This window comes from Lagenorhynchus albirostris, unplaced genomic scaffold, assembly GCF_949774975.1.
Source record: "Lagenorhynchus albirostris unplaced genomic scaffold, mLagAlb1.1 scaffold_330, whole genome shotgun sequence".
Classification (NCBI taxonomy): domain Eukaryota; kingdom Metazoa; phylum Chordata; class Mammalia; order Artiodactyla; family Delphinidae; genus Lagenorhynchus; species Lagenorhynchus albirostris.
This window is the reverse complement of record NW_026783637.1, coordinates 15,976-39,826: the sequence shown is the minus strand read 5'-3', so window position 1 is coordinate 39,826 and position 23,851 is coordinate 15,976. Positions and strand designations below refer to the sequence as shown.

The following is a 23,851-nucleotide window of genomic DNA, read 5'->3' as shown; positions in this document are numbered from 1 at the left end:
CCCACACCCCCAAAACACGCACACTGAGCGTCTTAGCCGCCTAGGTTAATTTGAGCTTCCGTTTCTCAGCTCCAAAGGATACCCTCGCCCGATGACATAGGGCATTGGACACACAGAGGACACACTCCCTCTATTCCCCTTAGGAGTACGGATTGCAGAGAAAGTTGCCCATTTCTCATTTTCCTTCTCTGGGGGCCCCTGCCAAACTCAGCGCTCGGTGATGAGAGCCTAGAAAAGTACCCAGAGGGGATGGAATCCCACACCCCTCTCGTGTGACTTCTGCACGGGGCTTGCGTCTAAAACACCCTGGAAAGACCTCTTTGTATTTTCTGCCACAGTTTTCACCCTGGTCAGGAAAACGGATCGCGAAGAAAACACGTCAAAGGACACGATATGTGACACCCAGTTTTCCCTTCAACACGTAAAACCACCTTCACACGTGGAGGAGCAATTCTGGAAACTGGACGCTCTCATATGCTGCACGTACGTTGAAAGTGTGCCCGAGTCCTGGGAACACTTCACAGATGCCCCACTGTGTGGGCCACACACGCCTGGAGCAGCTCTGCCCCCTGCCTCCCCACAGGGAACATCAGTCTTGGCTTGCCCAGGGCTACGGACAGGACACTCGCCACCCGTGACAGCTCCCTGCGGGGGCTTGGCTCTGAATCTTCGCAAGTACCTCCCTAGGTCAGGCTGACATCTTCCCTTCCCTCAAAAACCAGCCCGTGGCTCCCTGACACCCCGAAAGAAAGTGATTTGGATTTGGTGGGAATTTCCCGGCTGTTTCCCCGAGACCTGGTTTCAGAAGAAGGACTTCACGTGTTCCTCTGCAGAGTGATGGTGGTGCTGCAGTGCGTGGCGGGGCGGGGGGGGCGGGGGCCTGGTGGGGTTTATTAGCAACAAGTGTGTGCTGAGGGAACGGGTAGTCTATTTCAGGTGTTGGGCCCCCTGGCGGTCTGGGGAGGGAACTCCTATTTGATGGGCACTCCGAGAGAAAGAGGAGACACGTGGCTCAGAAGTCAGGACCAAGATGGGCCACAGGTGCCCCGAGTGCACAGGGCATTTCGGGAGCCGGCCCGTGCTGCGTGCGTGGGCGTCGGCGTCAGGCACTCAGGTTCACAGCCACCGTGCCACTTCCTGACCTGGCAAGTCACTGATACTCTCTGAGATTTCATTTCCTCCTTTCGATACAAAAGATTAATTTCAATGAGGGGGAATGAGCGAGATAGTGGCCTGGCTCCCAGCTCGGGCTTCCCGCAAGGTGTCCCGTACGATCGCTCTCTCCACACTGACATCTGTGCACAGAGAATCCTTGAGCTCCCGACAAGCTCCTGGAGAAAGGCTCCCTGGTTTGCAAGCAAGCTCATGGTGAGGGCAGAGATGGATAGGAACCTTGCTTATCCAGTGCCAGAGGGCGTGGGGATGTCCTCCAACAAGCCCCGTGGAACGAGTCACCGCCACAGCGTTTGGACAGACTCGGTGCACCTGCATGGTCTGGCGTGATGGTGCCAGTTCCAGAGAGGTTAAGCAACCTACCCAAGGGCACACAGCCTATACTCAGAGGACTAAACCTACACTGCAGCTGTCTCTCACCTCCCGGCCACACGGTGCCGGTTATGACCTCACTGGAGGCTGAATCCGGCCTCTCCTTTTTCAGGGCTGCAGGGTCTTCGGAGACAGTCCAGCTGTGCTCCTGGCTGCAGAGGTGGGAGGCCGAAGCCCAGAGAGGTCACAGAGCTGTGCGGAGGGTTCTGGCTGCCGGCTCAGGGCTCTCCCACTGCTGCCTCTGTGCCAGGTGTTCAGTGTTCTCACCCTTCGTGGGATGACATGGTGTCCGGTTGGGCGCGGGGCTGCAGTCAGCCTGCAGGAGGGCCAGTCCCATCTGTGCCACGTACGGCCGTGGGACATAACCTCTCTGTGGCTCCGTCTGCTCTGCTCTAAAGGGAAAATAATAGTGTCTGGCTCTCGGGATTAAAGAACTGAATACATGCAAAGAAGGTCAGAATATACTGGGCACTCAGGGAGCAATCGATCACATCACCCATTCATTTATTTATCTATTGATTTATTTGTTATCATCAGCCTAGGAGACACTGTTCTCCTTCCAGACACGCAAGCAAGGACGGTGTGTTTAGCTCTGTGCTCTGGGCCGTCCCCATCGACCCTGTGAGCGTGGGACCAGTACCCCCGAGAGGGTTATCCTGCCTTCACGCAAAGAGCCGTCGACACTACAGATAGAAAGCCGTGAGGAGCACAGTCGGTGTCCTCCTCACAGACACAGAAGGGTCCTGCCACTTCTGCTGTCACCTGCATCAGGATTTCCTTACCATTTTCTTTTCAGTGATTTTCTGAAATACGTTATACCAAAAGAAACCTCTTGAACGCTACTGAAGGAGAGAGTCAGAAGGTAGCCACAAAATCATAAATACATTCCTACTGTGTCACCTTGGTCGCCCCCAGGATTGAGCTGGACATGGTAGAGACGGGCCGAGGACACAGCTCTGGGCCAAAGGGGAGCTTGCTCACTGACTCCCTCTTTCAGCTGCGAAGCGACAAAAACACAGAAGCAGGGCACCACTCCCCAGCCCTGTGTGCCTGCCTCAGTAGCCTCCCTGTACTGTAGGGACTTTGGACTTTGGGAAGCGGGCTCCTGACTGCTGTCTCCCTTCCCGGTTGGTGTGACAACTCAAAGAGCAAAAGTGACTAACAAGGCTTGGCATGGACTCCATGGTGAGTAACTGTCAGGACTACTCAAAGGGAACTCTATCCACTTGTCTCGCTTTGTTATTTACCGCCAGGTCTGCCTATCACCTACAATGATGCCGCCCCTGGGGAAGCATCCCATGATGAGGGAACCTCCACCCTGGCGTGGGGGTGGACCGGCTACAGTGAGGAGCGCCCCTGGAAAGTTTAGGCAAAGAAGCCCCCGGACAAATGAGCCAGGATCCCCCCAGGAAAGGAACACACAAGTGACGCCTCGCGGCTGAAGGCAATGTTCACCGCGCTGCGGTTACAGGAGGCGGTACCGGAAAAATGCTTCCAAAGGACCGTGGTGGGGACCGGGGCTGGCAACGCCCGGGGACACATGGGGTCGGCCAAACGGTGGTGAGGGTCACATCCGCCTGCGCTCTCTGACACCGCTCCCCGGCTCCAGCCAAGCCAGGGACACGAGCGGGAGGCGGGGGCTGTTCTCAGGCTGCAGGAAACGGCCACCCGGAGGCCGGCGGCGCGGGGCCTGGGGCCTGGGGCCTGGGGCCTGGGGCCTGGGGCCTGGGGCGGGGAAGACCGGAGGACGCGGGAGCCGGATTCCTGCACAAGCCGCCAACACGGTGGCTGCTCCCGTCGGGCACATTGGGAAGGGGCGGCCAGGGGCCTGGGACACCGCTTACCGCACGGCACCCGGTTCCTCCGCTCCAGCCGGCACCGACGTGGAATCGTGCGCTCGGCCCCGCCTGTTGCTCACAGCCCGGCCCAGGGCGCTGCGGGCGGCGCGGGCGCGGAGCCGCGGGGCGGGTGCAAGGCGGGGGCGGGGCCTCTGCGCCCGGGCCGCCTCCTCGGCCTATAACTGAGCCCCCGGGCTCCTCGCTCCCACACGGCCCCCACCGGACCCGTGAAGCGGCTTCGCCCCTTGCTTTGGACCTCGGGCCTCACTCCTCCTCCAGATGGACCCCAAGTGCTCCTGCCCCACTGGTAAGGGAGCCCTGCCTTTGAGCCTTAGGATGCCCCCTTCCCGGGCACAGGACGAGAAGGGAGGGCTTTGAGTTTTGAGCTCAGGAGGACTCCTGTCACGGGTCCAGGGCTTTCTTGGTAGCCAGGCTCCTGAGGGCACGTCAGTCTCCCTTTGCCTCTCCGTTGACACTGAGGGCACGGAGGCTCCAGGCTGTCCTTCTTGAGGTCACCCGGCAGGTCAGGGGATTGCTAGACCGGGACCCAGCGTTTGGAGGAGGCCTCGGACCTGCCACGATTTGATGGGAGGAGGGGACGCTGCCTCTTTGGGGTTCAGGCCATGGGCCCCGGCCCCCGGCCCCAGTCGGCCTGGGCTGCGTCTGGAGCCCGGGACCTTCCCTGTGGAGTCCCATCAGGAGGGGACCTACTCTCCTTGGACCAGAAGAGAGGAGCTGGGGCTTCTCTATCCGCCCGAGTGGACACGAGCTCCCGGGGCTGGGTCCTGACAGAGGAGGAGGGCTCAGGGAGGCATTGCTGACCGTCTGCTGTAGCTCCTGCATCCCCGTCCCTGCTCACCGCTGGCCTCCTTTCCCTTCCCGGCAGGCGGCTCCTGCGGCTGCGCTGGCTCCTGCACCTGCAAAGCCTGCAGATGCGCCTCCTGCAAGAAGAGTGAGTGTGCGGGGCCTTCTCTGGGAATGCGGGGTCTGGGCTGAGTGCGAGGAGGGGGCCCAGGGCTCAGCAGGCAGGCAGGAGCAGGACAGTGACCAGACTTCCCGGCACCCCCCTCACCAGGAAGGGATTCACAGTCAGAGCTGGAATCGCCTTCGGCGTGACCGAGACCCAGGCGCGCACTAGAGAACAGGGAGACTGAGGCCCAGACGGGTCACCGACAAACAACCTCAGACCTGTCACTAGAACTAGTCCTCCCGCCTCCTGAGACCCGCTTCCGAATCCTCTCAGGGACTGAAGCACTTTAGGGACAGGAACCAGTGGCCGTGCGTGGCTTCTCGGACCCGGTGCAGCCCCTTCCTGTCGAAGCAGCCCAGAGCTTCCCTATCCCGAGCGGGAGCTGCTCTGTGCGGGCTTTGCCTCCACTTTGATCCTGAGGACTTGGCTCACATCACTGGTGGTGCTGGGGGCTGGCTTTCTCCTGTCCCCAGAGGCCCTGCTCACTGTCTCTCCAAGGCGCTGTGCCCTGTCCTGGGCACAGATGGGCCGGGCAACCTGAACCTAGTGTCTGAGAGCAATTACCTCAGGACAGAGGACACCATCGTAAACTCAGGGTCTGGGCCCGAGGGCGGCTGGGGCCAGGCCTGCTGCTGGGAAGGGTGGTTCCGGACAACGCGTGGTCCGACCGCACGCTGCCCTTGCCTCCCCAGGCTGCTGCTCCTGCTGCCCCGTGGGCTGCGCCAAGTGTGCCCAGGGCTGCGTCTGCAAAGGGGCCTCGGACAAGTGCAGCTGCTGTGCCTGATGTCGCGGAGAGCCTGCCCCGGGTGTCAACAGAGCAACCAGGACAAACCTGCATTTTACCGTTTTTCATACAACCGGACCTGACGCTACATTCCTTTTTCTATGAAATCTGTGACTTGTAATAAAAGCTGTTGACTTTATTCTGGCTCTGTCTTCCTTGGTGTGTCTTGGACAAAGAGACTCCGTGCCCATCAGGGCTGGCGTGGGGAACTGGACTGGACGTGCAGAGACCTCGGCTCTGGACCAAAGAGTACCCCCCCACACACCCCACACCCCCAAAACACGCACACTGAGCGTCTTAGCCGCCTAGGTTAATTTGAGCTTCCGTTTCTCAGCTCCAAAGGATACCCTCGCCCGATGACATAGGGCATTGGACACACAGAGGACACACTCCCTCTATTCCCCTTAGGAGTACGGATTGCAGAGAAAGTTGCCCATTTCTCATTTTCCTTCTCTGGGGGCCCCTGCCAAACTCAGCGCTCGGTGATGAGAGCCTAGAAAAGTACCCAGAGGGGATGGAATCCCACACCCCTCTCGTGTGACTTCTGCACGGGGCTTGCGTCTAAAACACCCTGGAAAGACCTCTTTGTATTTTCTGCCACAGTTTTCACCCTGGTCAGGAAAACGGATCGCGAAGAAAACACGTCAAAGGACACGATATGTGACACCCAGTTTTCCCTTCAACACGTAAAACCACCTTCACACGTGGAGGAGCAATTCTGGAAACTGGACGCTCTCATATGCTGCACGTACGTTGAAAGTGTGCCCGAGTCCTGGGAACACTTCACAGATGCCCCACTGTGTGGGCCACACACGCCTGGAGCAGCTCTGCCCCCTGCCTCCCCACAGGGAACATCAGTCTTGGTTTGCCCAGGGCTACGGACAGGACACTCGCCACCCGTGACAGCTCCCTGCGGGGGCTTGGCTCTGAATCTTCGCAAGTACCTCCCTAGGTCAGGCTGACATCTTCCCTTCCCTCAAAAACCAGCCCGTGGCTCCCTGACACCCCGAAAGAAAGTGATTTGGATTTGGTGGGAATTTCCCGGCTGTTTCCCCGAGACCTGGTTTCAGAAGAAGGACTTCACGTGTTCCTCTGCAGAGTGATGGTGGTGCTGCAGTGCGTGGCGGGGCGGGGGGGGCGGGGGCCTGGTGGGGTTTATTAGCAACAAGTGTGTGCTGAGGGAACGGGTAGTCTATTTCAGGTGTTGGGCCCCCTGGCGGTCTGGGGAGGGAACTCCTATTTGATGGGCACTCCGAGAGAAAGAGGAGACACGTGGCTCAGAAGTCAGGACCAAGATGGGCCACAGGTGCCCCGAGTGCACAGGGCATTGTGCACAGGGCATTTCGGGAGCCGGCCCGTGCTGCGTGCGTGGGCGTCGGCGTCAGGCACTCAGGTTCACAGCCACCGTGCCACTTCCTGACCTGGCAAGTCACTGATACTCTCTGAGATTTCATTTCCTCCTTTCGATACAAAAGATTAATTTCAATGAGGGGGAATGAGCGAGATAGTGGCCTGGCTCCCAGCTCGGGCTTCCCGCAAGGTGTCCCGTACGATCGCTCTCTCCACACTGACATCTGTGCACAGAGAATCCTTGAGCTCCCGACAAGCTCCTGGAGAAAGGCTCCCTGGTTTGCAAGCAAGCTCATGGTGAGGGCAGAGATGGATAGGAACCTTGCTTATCCAGTGCCAGAGGGCGTGGGGATGTCCTCCAACAAGCCCCGTGGAACGAGTCACCGCCACAGCGTTTGGACAGACTCGGTGCACCTGCATGGTCTGGCGTGATGGTGCCAGTTCCAGAGAGGTTAAGCAACCTACCCAAGGGCACACAGCCTATACTCAGAGGACTAAACCTACACTGCAGCTGTCTCTCACCTCCCGGCCACACGGTGCCGGTTATGACCTCACTGGAGGCTGAATCCGGCCTCTCCTTTTTCAGGGCTGCAGGGTCTTCGGAGACAGTCCAGCTGTGCTCCTGGCTGCAGAGGTGGGAGGCCGAAGCCCAGAGAGGTCACAGAGCTGTGCGGAGGGTTCTGGCTGCCGGCTCAGGGCTCTCCCACTGCTGCCTCTGTGCCAGGTGTTCAGTGTTCTCACCCTTCGTGGGGTGACATGGTGTCCGGTTGGGCGCGGGGCTGCAGTCAGCCTGCAGGAGGGCCAGTCCCATCTGTGCCACGTACGGCCGTGGGACATAACCTCTCTGTGGCTCCGTCTGCTCTGCTCTAAAGGGAAAATAATAGTGTCTGGCTCTCGGGATTAAAGAACTGAATACATGCAAAGAAGGTCAGAATATACTGGGCACTCAGGGAGCAATCGATCACATCACCCATTCATTTATTTATCTATTGATTTATTTGTTATCATCAGCCTAGGAGACACTGTTCTCCTTCCAGACACGCAAGCAAGGACGGTGTGTTTAGCTCTGTGCTCTGGGCCGTCCCCATCGACCCTGTGAGCGTGGGACCAGTACCCCCGAGAGGGTTATCCTGCCTTCACGCAAAGAGCCGTCGACACTACAGATAGAAAGCCGTGAGGAGCACAGTCGGTGTCCTCCTCACAGACACAGAAGGGTCCTGCCACTTCTGCTGTCACCTGCATCAGGATTTCCTTACCATTTTCTTTTCAGTGATTTTCTGAAATACGTTATACCAAAAGAAACCTCTTGAACGCTACTGAAGGAGAGAGTCAGAAGGTAGCCACAAAATCATAAATACATTCCTACTGTGTCACCTTGGTCGCCCCCAGGATTGAGCTGGACATGGTAGAGACGGGCCGAGGACACAGCTCTGGGCCAAAGGGGAGCTTGCTCACTGACTCCCTCTTTCAGCTGCGAAGCGACAAAAACACAGAAGCAGGGCACCACTCCCCAGCCCTGTGTGCCTGCCTCAGTAGCCTCCCTGTACTGTAGGGACTTTGGACTTCGGGAAGCGGGCTCCTGACTGCTGTCTCCCTTCCCGGTTGGTGTGACAACTCAAAGAGCAAAAGTGACTAACAAGGCTTGGCATGGACTCCATGGTGAGTAACTGTCAGGACTACTCAAAGGGAACTCTATCCACTTGTCTCGCTTTGTTATTTACCGCCAGGTCTGCCTATCACCTACAATGATGCCGCCCCTGGGGAAGCATCCCATGATGAGGGAACCTCCACCCTGGCGTGGGGGTGGACCGGCTACAGTGAGGAGCGCCCCTGGAAAGTTTAGGCAAAGAAGCCCCCGGACAAATGAGCCAGGATCCCCCCAGGAAAGGAACACACAAGTGACGCCTCGCGGCTGAAGGCAATGTTCACCGCGCTGCGGTTACAGGAGGCGGTACCGGAAAAATGCTTCCAAAGGACCGTGGTGGGGACCGGGGCTGGCAACGCCCGGGGACACATGGGGTCGGCCAAACGGTGGTGAGGGTCACATCCGCCTGCGCTCTCTGACACCGCTCCCCGGCTCCAGCCAAGCCAGGGACACGAGCGGGAGGCGGGGGCTGTTCTCAGGCTGCAGGAAACGGCCACCCGGAGGCCGGCGGCGCGGGGCCTGGGGCCTGGGGCCTGGGGCCTGGGGCGGGGAAGACCGGAGGACGCGGGAGCCGGATTCCTGCACAAGCCGCCAACACGGTGGCTGCTCCCGTCGGGCACATTGGGAAGGGGCGGCCAGGGGGCTGGGACACCGCTTACCGCACGGCACCCGGTTCCTCCGCTCCAGCCGGCACCGACGTGGAATCGTGCGCTCGGCCCCGCCTGTTGCTCACAGCCCGGCCCAGGGCGCTGCGGGCGGCGCGGGCGCGGAGCCGCGGGGCGGGTGCAAGGCGGGGGCGGGGCCTCTGCGCCCGGGCCGCCTCCTCGGCCTATAACTGAGCCCCCGGGCTCCTCGCTCCCACACGGCCCCCACCGGACCCGTGAAGCGGCTTCGCCCCTTGCTTTGGACCTCGGGCCTCACTCCTCCTCCAGATGGACCCCAAGTGCTCCTGCCCCACTGGTAAGGGAGCCCTGCCTTTGAGCCTTAGGATGCCCCCTTCCCGGGCACAGGACGAGAAGGGAGGGCTTTGAGTTTTGAGCTCAGGAGGACTCCTGTCACGGGTCCAGGGCTTTCTTAGTAGCCAGGCTCCTGAGGGCACGTCAGTCACCCTTTGCCTCTCCGTTGACACTGAGGGCACGGAGGCTCCAGGCTGTCCTTCTTGAGGTCACCCGGCAGGTCAGGGGATTGCTAGACCGGGACCCAGCGTTTGGAGGAGGCCTCGGACCTGCCACGATTTGATGGGAGGAGGGGACGCTGCCTCTTTGGGGTTCAGGCCATGGGCCCCGGCCCCCGGCCCCAGTCGGCCTGGGCTGCGTCTGGAGCCCGGGACCTTCCCTGTGGAGTCCCATCAGGAGGGGACCTACTCTCCTTGGACCAGAAGAGAGGAGCTGGGGCTTCTCTATCCGCCCGAGTGGACACGAGCTCCCGGGGCTGGGTCCTGACAGAGGAGGAGGGCTCAGGGAGGCATTGCTGACCGTCTGCTGTAGCTCCTGCATCCCCGTCCCTGCTCACCGCTGGCCTCCTTTCCCTTCCCGGCAGGCGGCTCCTGCGGCTGCGCTGGCTCCTGCACCCGCAAAGCCTGCAGATGCGCCTCCTGCAAGAAGAGTGAGTGTGCGGGGCCTTCTCTGGGAATGCGGGGTCTGGGCTGAGTGCGAGGAGGGGGCCCAGGGCTCAGCAGGCAGGCAGGAGCAGGACAGTGACCAGACTTCCCGGCACCCCCCTCACCAGGAAGGGATTCACAGTCAGAGCTGGAATCGCCTTCGGCGTGACCGAGACCCAGGCGCGCACTAGAGAACAGGGAGACTGAGGCCCAGACGGGTCACCGACAAACAACCTCAGACCTGTCACTAGAACTAGTCCTCCCGCCTCCTGAGACCCGCTTCCGAATCCTCTCAGGGACTGAAGCACTTTAGGGACAGGAACCAGTGGCCGTGCGTGGCTTCTCGGACCCGGTGCAGCCCCTTCCTGTCGAAGCAGCCCAGAGCTTCCCTATCCCGAGCGGGAGCTGCTCTGTGCGGGCTTTGCCTCCACTTTGATCCTGAGGACTTGGCTCACATCACTGGTGGTGCTGGGGGCTGGCTTTCTCCTGTCCCCAGAGGCCCTGCTCACTGTCTCTCCAAGGCGCTGTGCCCTGTCCTGGGCACAGATGGGCCGGGCAACCTGAACCTAGTGTCTGAGAGCAATTACCTCAGGACAGAGGACACCATCGTAAACTCAGGGTCTGGGCCCGAGGGCGGCTGGGGCCAGGCCTGCTGCTGGGAAGGGTGGTTCCGGACAACGCGTGGTCCGACCGCACGCTGCCCTTGCCTCCCCAGGCTGCTGCTCCTGCTGCCCCGTGGGCTGCGCCAAGTGTGCCCAGGGCTGCGTCTGCAAAGGGGCCTCGGACAAGTGCAGCTGCTGTGCCTGATGTCGCGGAGAGCCTGCCCCGGGTGTCAACAGAGCAACCAGGACAAACCTGCATTTTACCGTTTTTCATACAACCGGACCTGACGCTACATTCCTTTTTCTATGAAATCTGTGACTTGTAATAAAAGCTGTTGACTTTATTCTGGCTCTGTCTTCCTTGGTGTGTCTTGGACAAAGAGACTCCGTGCCCATCAGGGCTGGCGTGGGGAACTGGACTGGACGTGCAGAGACCTCGGCTCTGGACCAAAGAGTACCCCCCCACACACCCCACACCCCCAAAACACGCACACTGAGCGTCTTAGCCGCCTAGGTTAATTTGAGCTTCCGTTTCTCAGCTCCAAAGGATACCCTCGCCCGATGACATAGGGCATTGGACACACAGAGGACACACTCCCTCTATTCCCCTTAGGAGTACGGATTGCAGAGAAAGTTGCCCATTTCTCATTTTCCTTCTCTGGGGGCCCCTGCCAAACTCAGCGCTCGGTGATGAGAGCCTAGAAAAGTACCCAGAGGGGATGGAATCCCACACCCCTCTCGTGTGACTTCTGCACGGGGCTTGCGTCTAAAACACCCTGGAAAGACCTCTTTGTATTTTCTGCCACAGTTTTCACCCTGGTCAGGAAAACGGATCGCGAAGAAAACACGTCAAAGGACACGATATGTGACACCCAGTTTTCCCTTCAACACGTAAAACCACCTTCACACGTGGAGGAGCAATTCTGGAAACTGGACGCTCTCATATGCTGCACGTACGTTGAAAGTGTGCCCGAGTCCTGGGAACACTTCACAGATGCCCCACTGTGTGGGCCACACACGCCTGGAGCAGCTCTGCCCCCTGCCTCCCCACAGGGAACATCAGTCTTGGCTTGCCCAGGGCTACGGACAGGACACTCGCCACCCGTGACAGCTCCCTGCGGGGGCTTGGCTCTGAATCTTCGCAAGTACCTCCCTAGGTCAGGCTGACATCTTCCCTTCCCTCAAAAACCAGCCCGTGGCTCCCTGACACCCCGAAAGAAAGTGATTTGGATTTGGTGGGAATTTCCCGGCTGTTTCCCCGAGACGTGGTTTCAGAAGAAGGACTTCACGTGTTCCTCTGCAGAGTGATGGTGGTGCTGCAGTGCGTGGCGGGGCGGGGGGGGCGGGGGCCTGGTGGGGTTTATTAGCAACAAGTGTGTGCTGAGGGAACGGGTAGTCTATTTCAGGTGTTGGGCCCCCTGGCGGTCTGGGGAGGGAACTCCTATTTGATGGGCACTCCGAGAGAAAGAGGAGACACGTGGCTCAGAAGTCAGGACCAAGATGGGCCACAGGTGCCCCGAGTGCACAGGGCATTTCGGGAGCCGGCCCGTGCTGCGTGCGTGGGCGTCGGCGTCAGGCACTCAGGTTCACAGCCACCGTGCCACTTCCTGACCTGGCAAGTCACTGATACTCTCTGAGATTTCATTTCCTCCTTTCGATACAAAAGATTAATTTCAATGAGGGGGAATGAGCGAGATAGTGGCCTGGCTCCCAGCTCGGGCTTCCCGCAAGGTGTCCCGTACGATCGCTCTCTCCACACTGACATCTGTGCACAGAGAATCCTTGAGCTCCCGACAAGCTCCTGGAGAAAGGCTCCCTGGTTTGCAAGCAAGCTCATGGTGAGGGCAGAGATGGATAGGAACCTTGCTTATCCAGTGCCAGAGGGCGTGGGGATGTCCTCCAACAAGCCCCGTGGAACGAGTCACCGCCACAGCGTTTGGACAGACTCGGTGCACCTGCATGGTCTGGCGTGATGGTGCCAGTTCCAGAGAGGTTAAGCAACCTACCCAAGGGCACACAGCCTATACTCAGAGGACTAAACCTACACTGCAGCTGTCTCTCACCTCCCGGCCACACGGTGCCGGTTATGACCTCACTGGAGGCTGAATCCGGCCTCTCCTTTTTCAGGGCTGCAGGGTCTTCGGAGACAGTCCAGCTGTGCTCCTGGCTGCAGAGGTGGGAGGCCGAAGCCCAGAGAGGTCACAGAGCTGTGCGGAGGGTTCTGGCTGCCGGCTCAGGGCTCTCCCACTGCTGCCTCTGTGCCAGGTGTTCAGTGTTCTCACCCTTCGTGGGATGACATGGTGTCCGGTTGGGCGCGGGGCTGCAGTCAGCCTGCAGGAGGGCCAGTCCCATCTGTGCCACGTACGGCCGTGGGACATAACCTCTCTGTGGCTCCGTCTGCTCTGCTCTAAAGGGAAAATAATAGTGTCTGGCTCTCGGGATTAAAGAACTGAATACATGCAAAGAAGGTCAGAATATACTGGGCACTCAGGGAGCAATCGATCACATCACCCATTCATTTATTTATCTATTGATTTATTTGTTATCATCAGCCTAGGAGACACTGTTCTCCTTCCAGACACGCAAGCAAGGACGGTGTGTTTAGCTCTGTGCTCTGGGCCGTCCCCATCGACCCTGTGAGCGTGGGACCAGTACCCCCGAGAGGGTTATCCTGCCTTCACGCAAAGAGCCGTCGACACTACAGATAGAAAGCCGTGAGGAGCACAGTCGGTGTCCTCCTCACAGACACAGAAGGGTCCTGCCACTTCTGCTGTCACCTGCATCAGGATTTCCTTACCATTTTCTTTTCAGTGATTTTCTGAAATACGTTATACCAAAAGAAACCTCTTGAACGCTACTGAAGGAGAGAGTCAGAAGGTAGCCACAAAATCATAAATACATTCCTACTGTGTCACCTTGGTCGCCCCCAGGATTGAGCTGGACATGGTAGAGACGGGCCGAGGACACAGCTCTGGGCCAAAGGGGAGCTTGCTCACTGACTCCCTCTTTCAGCTGCGAAGCGACAAAAACACAGAAGCAGGGCACCACTCCCCAGCCCTGTGTGCCTGCCTCAGTAGCCTCCCTGTACTGTAGGGACTTTGGACTTTGGGAAGCGGGCTCCTGACTGCTGTCTCCCTTCCCGGTTGGTGTGACAACTCAAAGAGCAAAAGTGACTAACAAGGCTTGGCATGGACTCCATGGTGAGTAACTGTCAGGACTACTCAAAGGGAACTCTATCCACTTGTCTCGCTTTGTTATTTACCGCCAGGTCTGCCTATCACCTACAATGATGCCGCCCCTGGGGAAGCATCCCATGATGAGGGAACCTCCACCCTGGCGTGGGGGTGGACCGGCTACAGTGAGGAGCGCCCCTGGAAAGTTTAGGCAAAGAAGCCCCCGGACAAATGAGCCAGGATCCCCCCAGGAAAGGAACACACAAGTGACGCCTCGCGGCTGAAGGCAATGTTCACCGCGCTGCGGTTACAGGAGGCGGTACCGGAAAAATGCTTCCAAAGGACCGTGGTGGGGACCGGGGCTGGCAACGCCCGGGGACACATGGGGTCGGCCAAACGGTGGTGAGGGTCACATCCGCCTGCGCTCTCTGACACCGCTCCCCGGCTCCAGCCAAGCCAGGGACACGAGCGGGAGGCGGGGGCTGTTCTCAGGCTGCAGGAAACGGCCACCCGGAGGCCGGCGGCGCGGGGCCTGGGGCCTGGGGCCTGGGGCCTGGGGCGGGGAAGACCGGAGGACGCGGGAGCCGGATTCCTGCACAAGCCGCCAACACGGTGGCTGCTCCCGTCGGGCACATTGGGAAGGGGCGGCCAGGGGCCTGGGACACCGCTTACCGCACGGCACCCGGTTCCTCCGCTCCAGCCGGCACCGACGTGGAATCGTGCGCTCGGCCCCGCCTGTTGCTCACAGCCCGGCCCAGGGCGCTGCGGGCGGCGCGGGCGCGGAGCCGCGGGGCGGGTGCAAGGCGGGGGCGGGGCCTCTGCGCCCGGGCCGCCTCCTCGGCCTATAACTGAGCCCCCGGGCTCCTCGCTCCCACACGGCCCCCACCGGACCCGTGAAGCGGCTTCGCCCCTTGCTTTGGACCTCGGGCCTCACTCCTCCTCCAGATGGACCCCAAGTGCTCCTGCCCCACTGGTAAGGGAGCCCTGCCTTTGAGCCTTAGGATGCCCCCTTCCCGGGCACAGGACGAGAAGGGAGGGCTTTGAGTTTTGAGCTCAGGAGGACTCCTGTCACGGGTCCAGGGCTTTCTTGGTAGCCAGGCTCCTGAGGGCACGTCAGTCTCCCTTTGCCTCTCCGTTGACACTGAGGGCACGGAGGCTCCAGGCTGTCCTTCTTGAGGTCACCCGGCAGGTCAGGGGATTGCTAGACCGGGACCCAGCGTTTGGAGGAGGCCTCGGACCTGCCACGATTTGATGGGAGGAGGGGACGCTGCCTCTTTGGGGTTCAGGCCATGGGCCCCGGCCCCCGGCCCCAGTCGGCCTGGGCTGCGTCTGGAGCCCGGGACCTTCCCTGTGGAGTCCCATCAGGAGGGGACCTACTCTCCTTGGACCAGAAGAGAGGAGCTGGGGCTTCTCTATCCGCCCGAGTGGACACGAGCTCCCGGGGCTGGGTCCTGACAGAGGAGGAGGGCTCAGGGAGGCATTGCTGACCGTCTGCTGTAGCTCCTGCATCCCCGTCCCTGCTCACCGCTGGCCTCCTTTCCCTTCCCGGCAGGCGGCTCCTGCGGCTGCGCTGGCTCCTGCACCTGCAAAGCCTGCAGATGCGCCTCCTGCAAGAAGAGTGAGTGTGCGGGGCCTTCTCTGGGAATGCGGGGTCTGGGCTGAGTGCGAGGAGGGGGCCCAGGGCTCAGCAGGCAGGCAGGAGCAGGACAGTGACCAGACTTCCCGGCACCCCCCTCACCAGGAAGGGATTCACAGTCAGAGCTGGAATCGCCTTCGGCGTGACCGAGACCCAGGCGCGCACTAGAGAACAGGGAGACTGAGGCCCAGACGGGTCACCGACAAACAACCTCAGACCTGTCACTAGAACTAGTCCTCCCGCCTCCTGAGACCCGCTTCCGAATCCTCTCAGGGACTGAAGCACTTTAGGGACAGGAACCAGTGGCCGTGCGTGGCTTCTCGGACCCGGTGCAGCCCCTTCCTGTCGAAGCAGCCCAGAGCTTCCCTATCCCGAGCGGGAGCTGCTCTGTGCGGGCTTTGCCTCCACTTTGATCCTGAGGACTTGGCTCACATCACTGGTGGTGCTGGGGGCTGGCTTTCTCCTGTCCCCAGAGGCCCTGCTCACTGTCTCTCCAAGGCGCTGTGCCCTGTCCTGGGCACAGATGGGCCGGGCAACCTGAACCTAGTGTCTGAGAGCAATTACCTCAGGACAGAGGACACCATCGTAAACTCAGGGTCTGGGCCCGAGGGCGGCTGGGGCCAGGCCTGCTGCTGGGAAGGGTGGTTCCGGACAACGCGTGGTCCGACCGCACGCTGCCCTTGCCTCCCCAGGCTGCTGCTCCTGCTGCCCCGTGGGCTGCGCCAAGTGTGCCCAGGGCTGCGTCTGCAAAGGGGCCTCGGACAAGTGCAGCTGCTGTGCCTGATGTCGCGGAGAGCCTGCCCCGGGTGTCAACAGAGCAACCAGGACAAACCTGCATTTTACCGTTTTTCATACAACCGGACCTGACGCTACATTCCTTTTTCTATGAAATCTGTGACTTGTAATAAAAGCTGTTGACTTTATTCTGGCTCTGTCTTCCTTGGTCTGTCTTGGACAAAGAGACTCCGTGCCCATCAGGGCTGGCGTGGGGAACTGGACTGGACGTGCAGAGACCTCGGCTCTGGACCAAAGAGTACCCCCCCACACACCCCACACCCCCAAAACACGCACACTGAGCGTCTTAGCCGCCTAGGTTAATTTGAGCTTCCGTTTCTCAGCTCCAAAGGATACCCTCGCCCGATGACATAGGGCATTGGACACACAGAGGACACACTCCCTCTATTCCCCTTAGGAGTACGGATTGCAGAGAAAGTTGCCCATTTCTCATTTTCCTTCTCTGGGGGCCCCTGCCAAACTCAGCGCTCGGTGATGAGAGCCTAGAAAAGTACCCAGAGGGGATGGAATCCCACACCCCTCTCGTGTGACTTCTGCACGGGGCTTGCGTCTAAAACACCCTGGAAAGACCTCTTTGTATTTTCTGCCACAGTTTTCACCCTGGTCAGGAAAACGGATCGCGAAGAAAACACGTCAAAGGACACGATATGTGACACCCAGTTTTCCCTTCAACACGTAAAACCACCTTCACACGTGGAGGAGCAATTCTGGAAACTGGACGCTCTCATATGCTGCACGTACGTTGAAAGTGTGCCCGAGTCCTGGGAACACTTCACAGATGCCCCACTGTGTGGGCCACACACGCCTGGAGCAGCTCTGCCCCCTGCCTCCCCACAGGGAACATCAGTCTTGGCTTGCCCAGGGCTACGGACAGGACACTCGCCACCCGTGACAGCTCCCTGCGGGGGCTTGGCTCTGAATCTTCGCAAGTACCTCCCTAGGTCAGGCTGACATCTTCCCTTCCCTCAAAAACCAGCCCGTGGCTCCCTGACACCCCGAAAGAAAGTGATTTGGATTTGGTGGGAATTTCCCGGCTGTTTCCCCGAGACCTGGTTTCAGAAGAAGGACTTCACGTGTTCCTCTGCAGAGTGATGGTGGTGCTGCAGTGCGTGGCGGGGCGGGGGGGGCGGGGGCCTGGTGGGGTTTATTAGCAACAAGTGTGTGCTGAGGGAACGGGTAGTCTATTTCAGGTGTTGGGCCCCCTGGCGGTCTGGGGAGGGAACTCCTATTTGATGGGCACTCCGAGAGAAAGAGGAGACACGTGGCTCAGAAGTCAGGACCAAGATGGGCCACAGGTGCCCCGAGTGCACAGGGCATTTCGGGAGCCGGCCCGTGCTGCGTGCGTGGGCGTCGGCGTCAGGCACTCAGGTTCACAGCCACCGTGCCACTTCCTGACCTGGCAAGTCACTGATACTCTCTGAGATTTCATTTCCTCCTTTCGATACAAAAGATTAATTTCAATGAGGGGGAATGAGCGAGATAGTGGCCTGGCTCCCAGCTCGGGCTTCCCGCAAGGTGTCCCGTACGATCGCTCTCTCCACACTGACATCTGTGCACAGAGAATCCTTGAGCTCCCGACAAGCTCCTGGAGAAAGGCTCCCTGGTTTGCAAGCAAGCTCATGGTGAGGGCAGAGATGGATAGGAACCTTGCTTATCCAGTGCCAGAGGGCGTGGGGATGTCCTCCAACAAGCCCCGTGGAACGAGTCACCGCCACAGCGTTTGGACAGACTCGGTGCACCTGCATGGTCTGGCGTGATGGTGCCAGTTCCAGAGAGGTTAAGCAACCTACCCAAGGGCACACAGCCTATACTCAGAGGACTAAACCTACACTGCAGCTGTCTCTCACCTCCCGGCCACACGGTGCCGGTTATGACCTCACTGGAGGCTGAATCCGGCCTCTCCTTTTTCAGGGCTGCAGGGTCTTCGGAGACAGTCCAGCTGTGCTCCTGGCTGCAGAGGTGGGAGGCCGAAGCCCAGAGAGGTCACAGAGCTGTGCGGAGGGTTCTGGCTGCCGGCTCAGGGCTCTCCCACTGCTGCCTCTGTGCCAGGTGTTCAGTGTTCTCACCCTTCGTGGGATGACATGGTGTCCGGTTGGGCGCGGGGCTGCAGTCAGCCTGCAGGAGGGCCAGTCCCATCTGTGCCACGTACGGCCGTGGGACATAACCTCTCTGTGGCTCCGTCTGCTCTGCTCTAAAGGGAAAATAATAGTGTCTGGCTCTCGGGATTAAAGAACTGAATACATGCAAAGAAGGTCAGAATATACTGGGCACTCAGGGAGCAATCGATCACATCACCCATTCATTTATTTATCTATTGATTTATTTGTTATCATCAGCCTAGGAGACACTGTTCTCCTTCCAGACACGCAAGCAAGGACGGTGTGTTTAGCTCTGTGCTCTGGGCCGTCCCCATCGACCCTGTGAGCGTGGGACCAGTACCCCCGAGAGGGTTATCCTGCCTTCACGCAAAGAGCCGTCGACACTACAGATAGAAAGCCGTGAGGAGCACAGTCGGTGTCCTCCTCACAGACACAGAAGGGTCCTGCCACTTCTGCTGTCACCTGCATCAGGATTTCCTTACCATTTTCTTTTCAGTGATTTTCTGAAATACGTTATACCAAAAGAAACCTCTTGAACGCTACTGAAGGAGAGAGTCAGAAGGTAGCCACAAAATCATAAATACATTCCTACTGTGTCACCTTGGTCGCCCCCAGGATTGAGCTGGACATGGTAGAGACGGGCCGAGGACACAGCTCTGGGCCAAAGGGGAGCTTGCTCACTGACTCCCTCTTTCAGCTGCGAAGCGACAAAAACACAGAAGCAGGGCACCACTCCCCAGCCCTGTGTGCCTGCCTCAGTAGCCTCCCTGTACTGTAGGGACTTTGGACTTTGGGAAGCGGGCTCCTGACTGCTGTCTCCCTTCCCGGTTGGTGTGACAACTCAAAGAGCAAAAGTGACTAACAAGGCTTGGCATGGACTCCATGGTGAGTAACTGTCAGGACTACTCAAAGGGAACTCTATCCACTTGTCTCGCTTTGTTATTTACCGCCAGGTCTGCCTATCACCTACAATGATGCCGCCCCTGGGGAAGCATCCCATGATGAGGGAACCTCCACCCTGGCGTGGGGGTGGACCGGCTACAGTGAGGAGCGCCCCTGGAAAGTTTAGGCAAAGAAGCCCCCGGACAAATGAGCCAGGATCCCCCCAGGAAAGGAACACACAAGTGACGCCTCGCGGCTGAAGGCAATGTTCACCGCGCTGCGGTTACAGGAGGCGGTACCGGAAAAATGCTTCCAAAGGACCGTGGTGGGGACCGGGGCTGGCAACGCCCGGGGACACATGGGGTCGGCCAAACGGTGGTGAGGGTCACATCCGCCTGCGCTCTCTGACACCGCTCCCCGGCTCCAGCCAAGCCAGGGCGGGGGCTGTTCTCAGGCTGCAGGAAACGGCCACCCGGAGGCCGGCGGCGCGGGGCCTGGGGCGGGGAAGACCGGAGGACGCGGGAGCCGGATTCCTGCACAAGCCGCCAACACGGTGGCTGCTCCCGTCGGGCACATTGGGAAGGGGCGGCCAGGGGGCTGGGACACCGCTTACCGCACGGCACCCGGTTCCTCCGCTCCAGCCGGCACCGACGTGGAATCGTGCGCTCGGCCCCGCCTGTTGCTCACAGCCCGGCCCAGGGCGCTGCGGGCGGCGCGTGGCGCGGAGCCGCGGGCGCGGAGCCGCGGGGCGGTGCAAGGCGGGGGCGGGGCCTCTGCGCCCGGGCCGCCTCCTCGGCCTATAACTGAGCCCCCGGGCTCCTCGCTCCCACACGGCCCCCACCGGACCCGTGAAGCGGCTTCGCCCCTTGCTTTGGACCTCGGGCCTCACTCCTCCTCCAGATGGACCCCAAGTGCTCCTGCCCCACTGGTAAGGGAGCCCTGCCTTTGAGCCTTAGGATGCCCCCTTCCCGGGCACAGGACGAGAAGGGAGGGCTTTGAGTTTTGAGCTCAGGAGGACTCCTGTCACGGGTCCAGGGCTTTCTTGGTAGCCAGGCTCCTGAGGGCACGTCAGTCACCCTTTGCCTCTCCGTTGACACTGAGGGCACGGAGGCTCCAGGCTGTCCTTCTTGAGGTCACCCGGCAGGTCAGGGGATTGCTAGACCGGGACCCAGCGTTTGGAGGAGGCCTCGGACCTGCCACGATTTGATGGGAGGAGGGGACGCTGCCTCTTTGGGGTTCAGGCCATGGGCCCCGGCCCCCGGCCCCAGTCGGCCTGGGCTGCGTCTGGAGCCCGGGACCTTCCCTGTGGAGTCCCATCAGGAGGGGACCTACTCTCCTTGGACCAGAAGAGAGGAGCTGGGGCTTCTCTATCCGCCCGAGTGGACACGAGCTCCCGGGGCTGGGTCCTGACAGAGGAGGAGGGCTCAGGGAGGCATTGCTGACCGTCTGCTGTAGCTCCTGCATCCCCGTCCCTGCTCACCGCTGGCCTCCTTTCCCTTCCCGGCAGGCGGCTCCTGCGGCTGCGCTGGCTCCTGCACCTGCAAAGCCTGCAGATGCGCCTCCTGCAAGAAGAGTGAGTGTGCGGGGCCTTCTCTGGGAATGCGGGGTCTGGGCTGAGTGCGAGGAGGGGGCCCAGGGCTCAGCAGGCAGGCAGGAGCAGGACAGTGACCAGACTTCCCGGCACCCCCCTCACCAGGAAGGGATTCACAGTCAGAGCTGGAATCGCCTTCGGCGTGACCGAGACCCAGGCGCGCACTAGAGAACAGGGAGACTGAGGCCCAGACGGGTCACCGACAAACAACCTCAGACCTGTCACTAGAACTAGTCCTCCCGCCTCCTGAGACCCGCTTCCGAATCCTCTCAGGGACTGAAGCACTTTAGGGACAGGAACCAGTGGCCGTGCGTGGCTTCTCGGACCCGGTGCAGCCCCTTCCTGTCGAAGCAGCCCAGAGCTTCCCTATCCCGAGCGGGAGCTGCTCTGTGCGGGCTTTGCCTCCACTTTGATCCTGAGGACTTGGCTCACATCACTGGTGGTGCTGGGGGCTGGCTTTCTCCTGTCCCCAGAGGCCCTGCTCACTGTCTCTCCAAGGCGCTGTGCCCTGTCCTGGGCACAGATGGGCCGGGCAACCTGAACCTAGTGTCTGAGAGCAATTACCTCAGGACAGAGGACACCATCGTAAACTCAGGGTCTGGGCCCGAGGGCGGCTGGGGCCAGGCCTGCTGCTGGGAAGGGTGGTTCCGGACAACGCGTGGTCCGACCGCACGCTGCCCTTGCCTCCCCAGGCTGCTGCTCCTGCTGCCCCGTGGGCTGCGCCAAGTGTGCCCAGGGCTGCGTCTGCAAAGGGGCCTCGGACAAGTGCAGCTGCTGTGCCTGATGTCGCGGAGAGCCTGCCCCGGGTGTCAACAGAGCAACCAGGACAAACCTGCATTTTACCGTTTTTCATACAACCGGACCTGACGCTACATTCCTTTTTCTATGAAATCTGTGACTTGTAATAAAAGCTGTTGACTTTATTCTGGCTCTGTCTTCCTTGGTCTGTCTTGGACAAAGAGACTCCGTGCCCATCAGGGCTGGCGTGGGGAACTGGACTGGACGTGCAGAGACCTCGGCTCTGGACCAAAGAGTACCCCCCCACACACCCCACACCCCCAAAACACGCACACTGAGCGTCTTAGCCGCCTAGGTTAATTTGAGCTTCCGTTTCTCAGCTCCAAAGGATACCCTCGCCCGATGACATAGGGCATTGGACACACAGAGGACACACTCCCTCTATTCCCCTTAGGAGTACGGATTGCAGAGAAAGTTGCCCATTTCTCATTTTCCTTCTCTGGGGGCCCCTGCCAAACTCAGCGCTCGGTGATGAGAGCCTAGAAAAGTACCCAGAGGGGATGGAATCCCACACCCCTCTCGTGTGACTTCTGCACGGGGCTTGCGTCTAAAACACCCTGGAAAGACCTCTTTGTATTTTCTGCCACAGTTTTCACCCTGGTCAGGAAAACGGATCGCGAAGAAAACACGTCAAAGGACACGATATGTGACACCCAGTTTTCCCTTCAACACGTAAAACCACCTTCACACGTGGAGGAGCAATTCTGGAAACTGGACGCTCTCATATGCTGCACGTACGTTGAAAGTGTGCCCGAGTCCTGGGAACACTTCACAGATGCCCCACTGTGTGGGCCACACACGCCTGGAGCAGCTCTGCCCCCTGCCTCCCCACAGGGAACATCAGTCTTGGCTTGCCCAGGGCTACGGACAGGACACTCGCCACCCGTGACAGCTCCCTGCGGGGGCTTGGCTCTGAATCTTCGCAAGTACCTCCCTAGGTCAGGCTGACATCTTCCCTTCCCTCAAAAACCAGCCCGTGGCTCCCTGACACCCCGAAAGAAAGTGATTTGGATTTGGTGGGAATTTCCCGGCTGTTTCCCCGAGACGTGGTTTCAGAAGAAGGACTTCACGTGTTCCTCTGCAGAGTGATGGTGGTGCTGCAGTGCGTGGCGGGGCGGGGGGGGCGGGGGCCTGGTGGGGTTTATTAGCAACAAGTGTGTGCTGAGGGAACGGGTAGTCTATTTCAGGTGTTGGGCCCCCTGGCGGTCTGGGGAGGGAACTCCTATTTGATGGGCACTCCGAGAGAAAGAGGAGACACGTGGCTCAGAAGTCAGGACCAAGATGGGCCACAGGTGCCCCGAGTGCACAGGGCATTGTGCACAGGGCATTTCGGGAGCCGGCCCGTGCTGCGTGCGTGGGCGTCGGCGTCAGGCACTCAGGTTCACAGCCACCGTGCCACTTCCTGACCTGGCAAGTCACTGATACTCTCTGAGATTTCATTTCCTCCTTTCGATACAAAAGATTAATTTCAATGAGGGGGAATGAGCGAGATAGTGGCCTGGCTCCCAGCTCGGGCTTCCCGCAAGGTGTCCCGTACGATCGCTCTCTCCACACTGACATCTGTGCACAGAGAATCCTTGAGCTCCCGACAAGCTCCTGGAGAAAGGCTCCCTGGTTTGCAAGCAAGCTCATGGTGAGGGCAGAGATGGATAGGAACCTTGCTTATCCAGTGCCAGAGGGCGTGGGGATGTCCTCCAACAAGCCCCGTGGAACGAGTCACCGCCACAGCGTTTGGACAGACTCGGTGCACCTGCATGGTCTGGCGTGATGGTGCCAGTTCCAGAGAGGTTAAGCAACCTACCCAAGGGCACACAGCCTATACTCAGAGGACTAAACCTACACTGCAGCTGTCTCTCACCTCCCGGCCACACGGTGCCGGTTATGACCTCACTGGAGGCTGAATCCGGCCTCTCCTTTTTCAGGGCTGCAGGGTCTTCGGAGACAGTCCAGCTGTGCTCCTGGCTGCAGAGGTGGGAGGCCGAAGCCCAGAGAGGTCACAGAGCTGTGCGGAGGGTTCTGGCTGCCGGCTCAGGGCTCTCCCACTGCTGCCTCTGTGCCAGGTGTTCAGTGTTCTCACCCTTCGTGGGGTGACATGGTGTCCGGTTGGGCGCGGGGCTGCAGTCAGCCTGCAGGAGGGCCAGTCCCATCTGTGCCACGTACGGCCGTGGGACATAACCTCTCTGTGGCTCCGTCTGCTCTGCTCTAAAGGGAAAATAATAGTGTCTGGCTCTCGGGATTAAAGAACTGAATACATGCAAAGAAGGTCAGAATATACTGGGCACTCAGGGAGCAATCGATCACATCACCCATTCATTTATTTATCTATTGATTTATTTGTTATCATCAGCCTAGGAGACACTGTTCTCCTTCCAGACACGCAAGCAAGGACGGTGTGTTTAGCTCTGTGCTCTGGGCCGTCCCCATCGACCCTGTGAGCGTGGGACCAGTACCCCCGAGAGGGTTATCCTGCCTTCACGCAAAGAGCCGTCGACACTACAGATAGAAAGCCGTGAGGAGCACAGTCGGTGTCCTCCTCACAGACA

General features: G+C 59.8%; 1 protein-coding gene across 1 annotated transcript; it reads left to right on the top strand.

Annotated features, from left to right (window-relative positions):
* Positions 1–8,759: 8,759 nt before the first annotated feature.
* LOC132514377 (metallothionein-1E-like) lies at positions 8,760–10,678 on the top strand. Its single transcript, XM_060138985.1, has 3 exons — positions 8,760–9,092; positions 9,672–9,737; positions 10,448–10,678. The coding sequence occupies exons 1-3, from the start codon at positions 9,065–9,067 to the stop codon at positions 10,537–10,539; spliced, it is 186 nt and encodes a 61-aa protein (XP_059994968.1). The 5' UTR covers positions 8,760–9,064; the 3' UTR covers positions 10,540–10,678.
* The last annotated feature ends 13,173 nt before the right edge of the window (positions 10,679–23,851 follow it).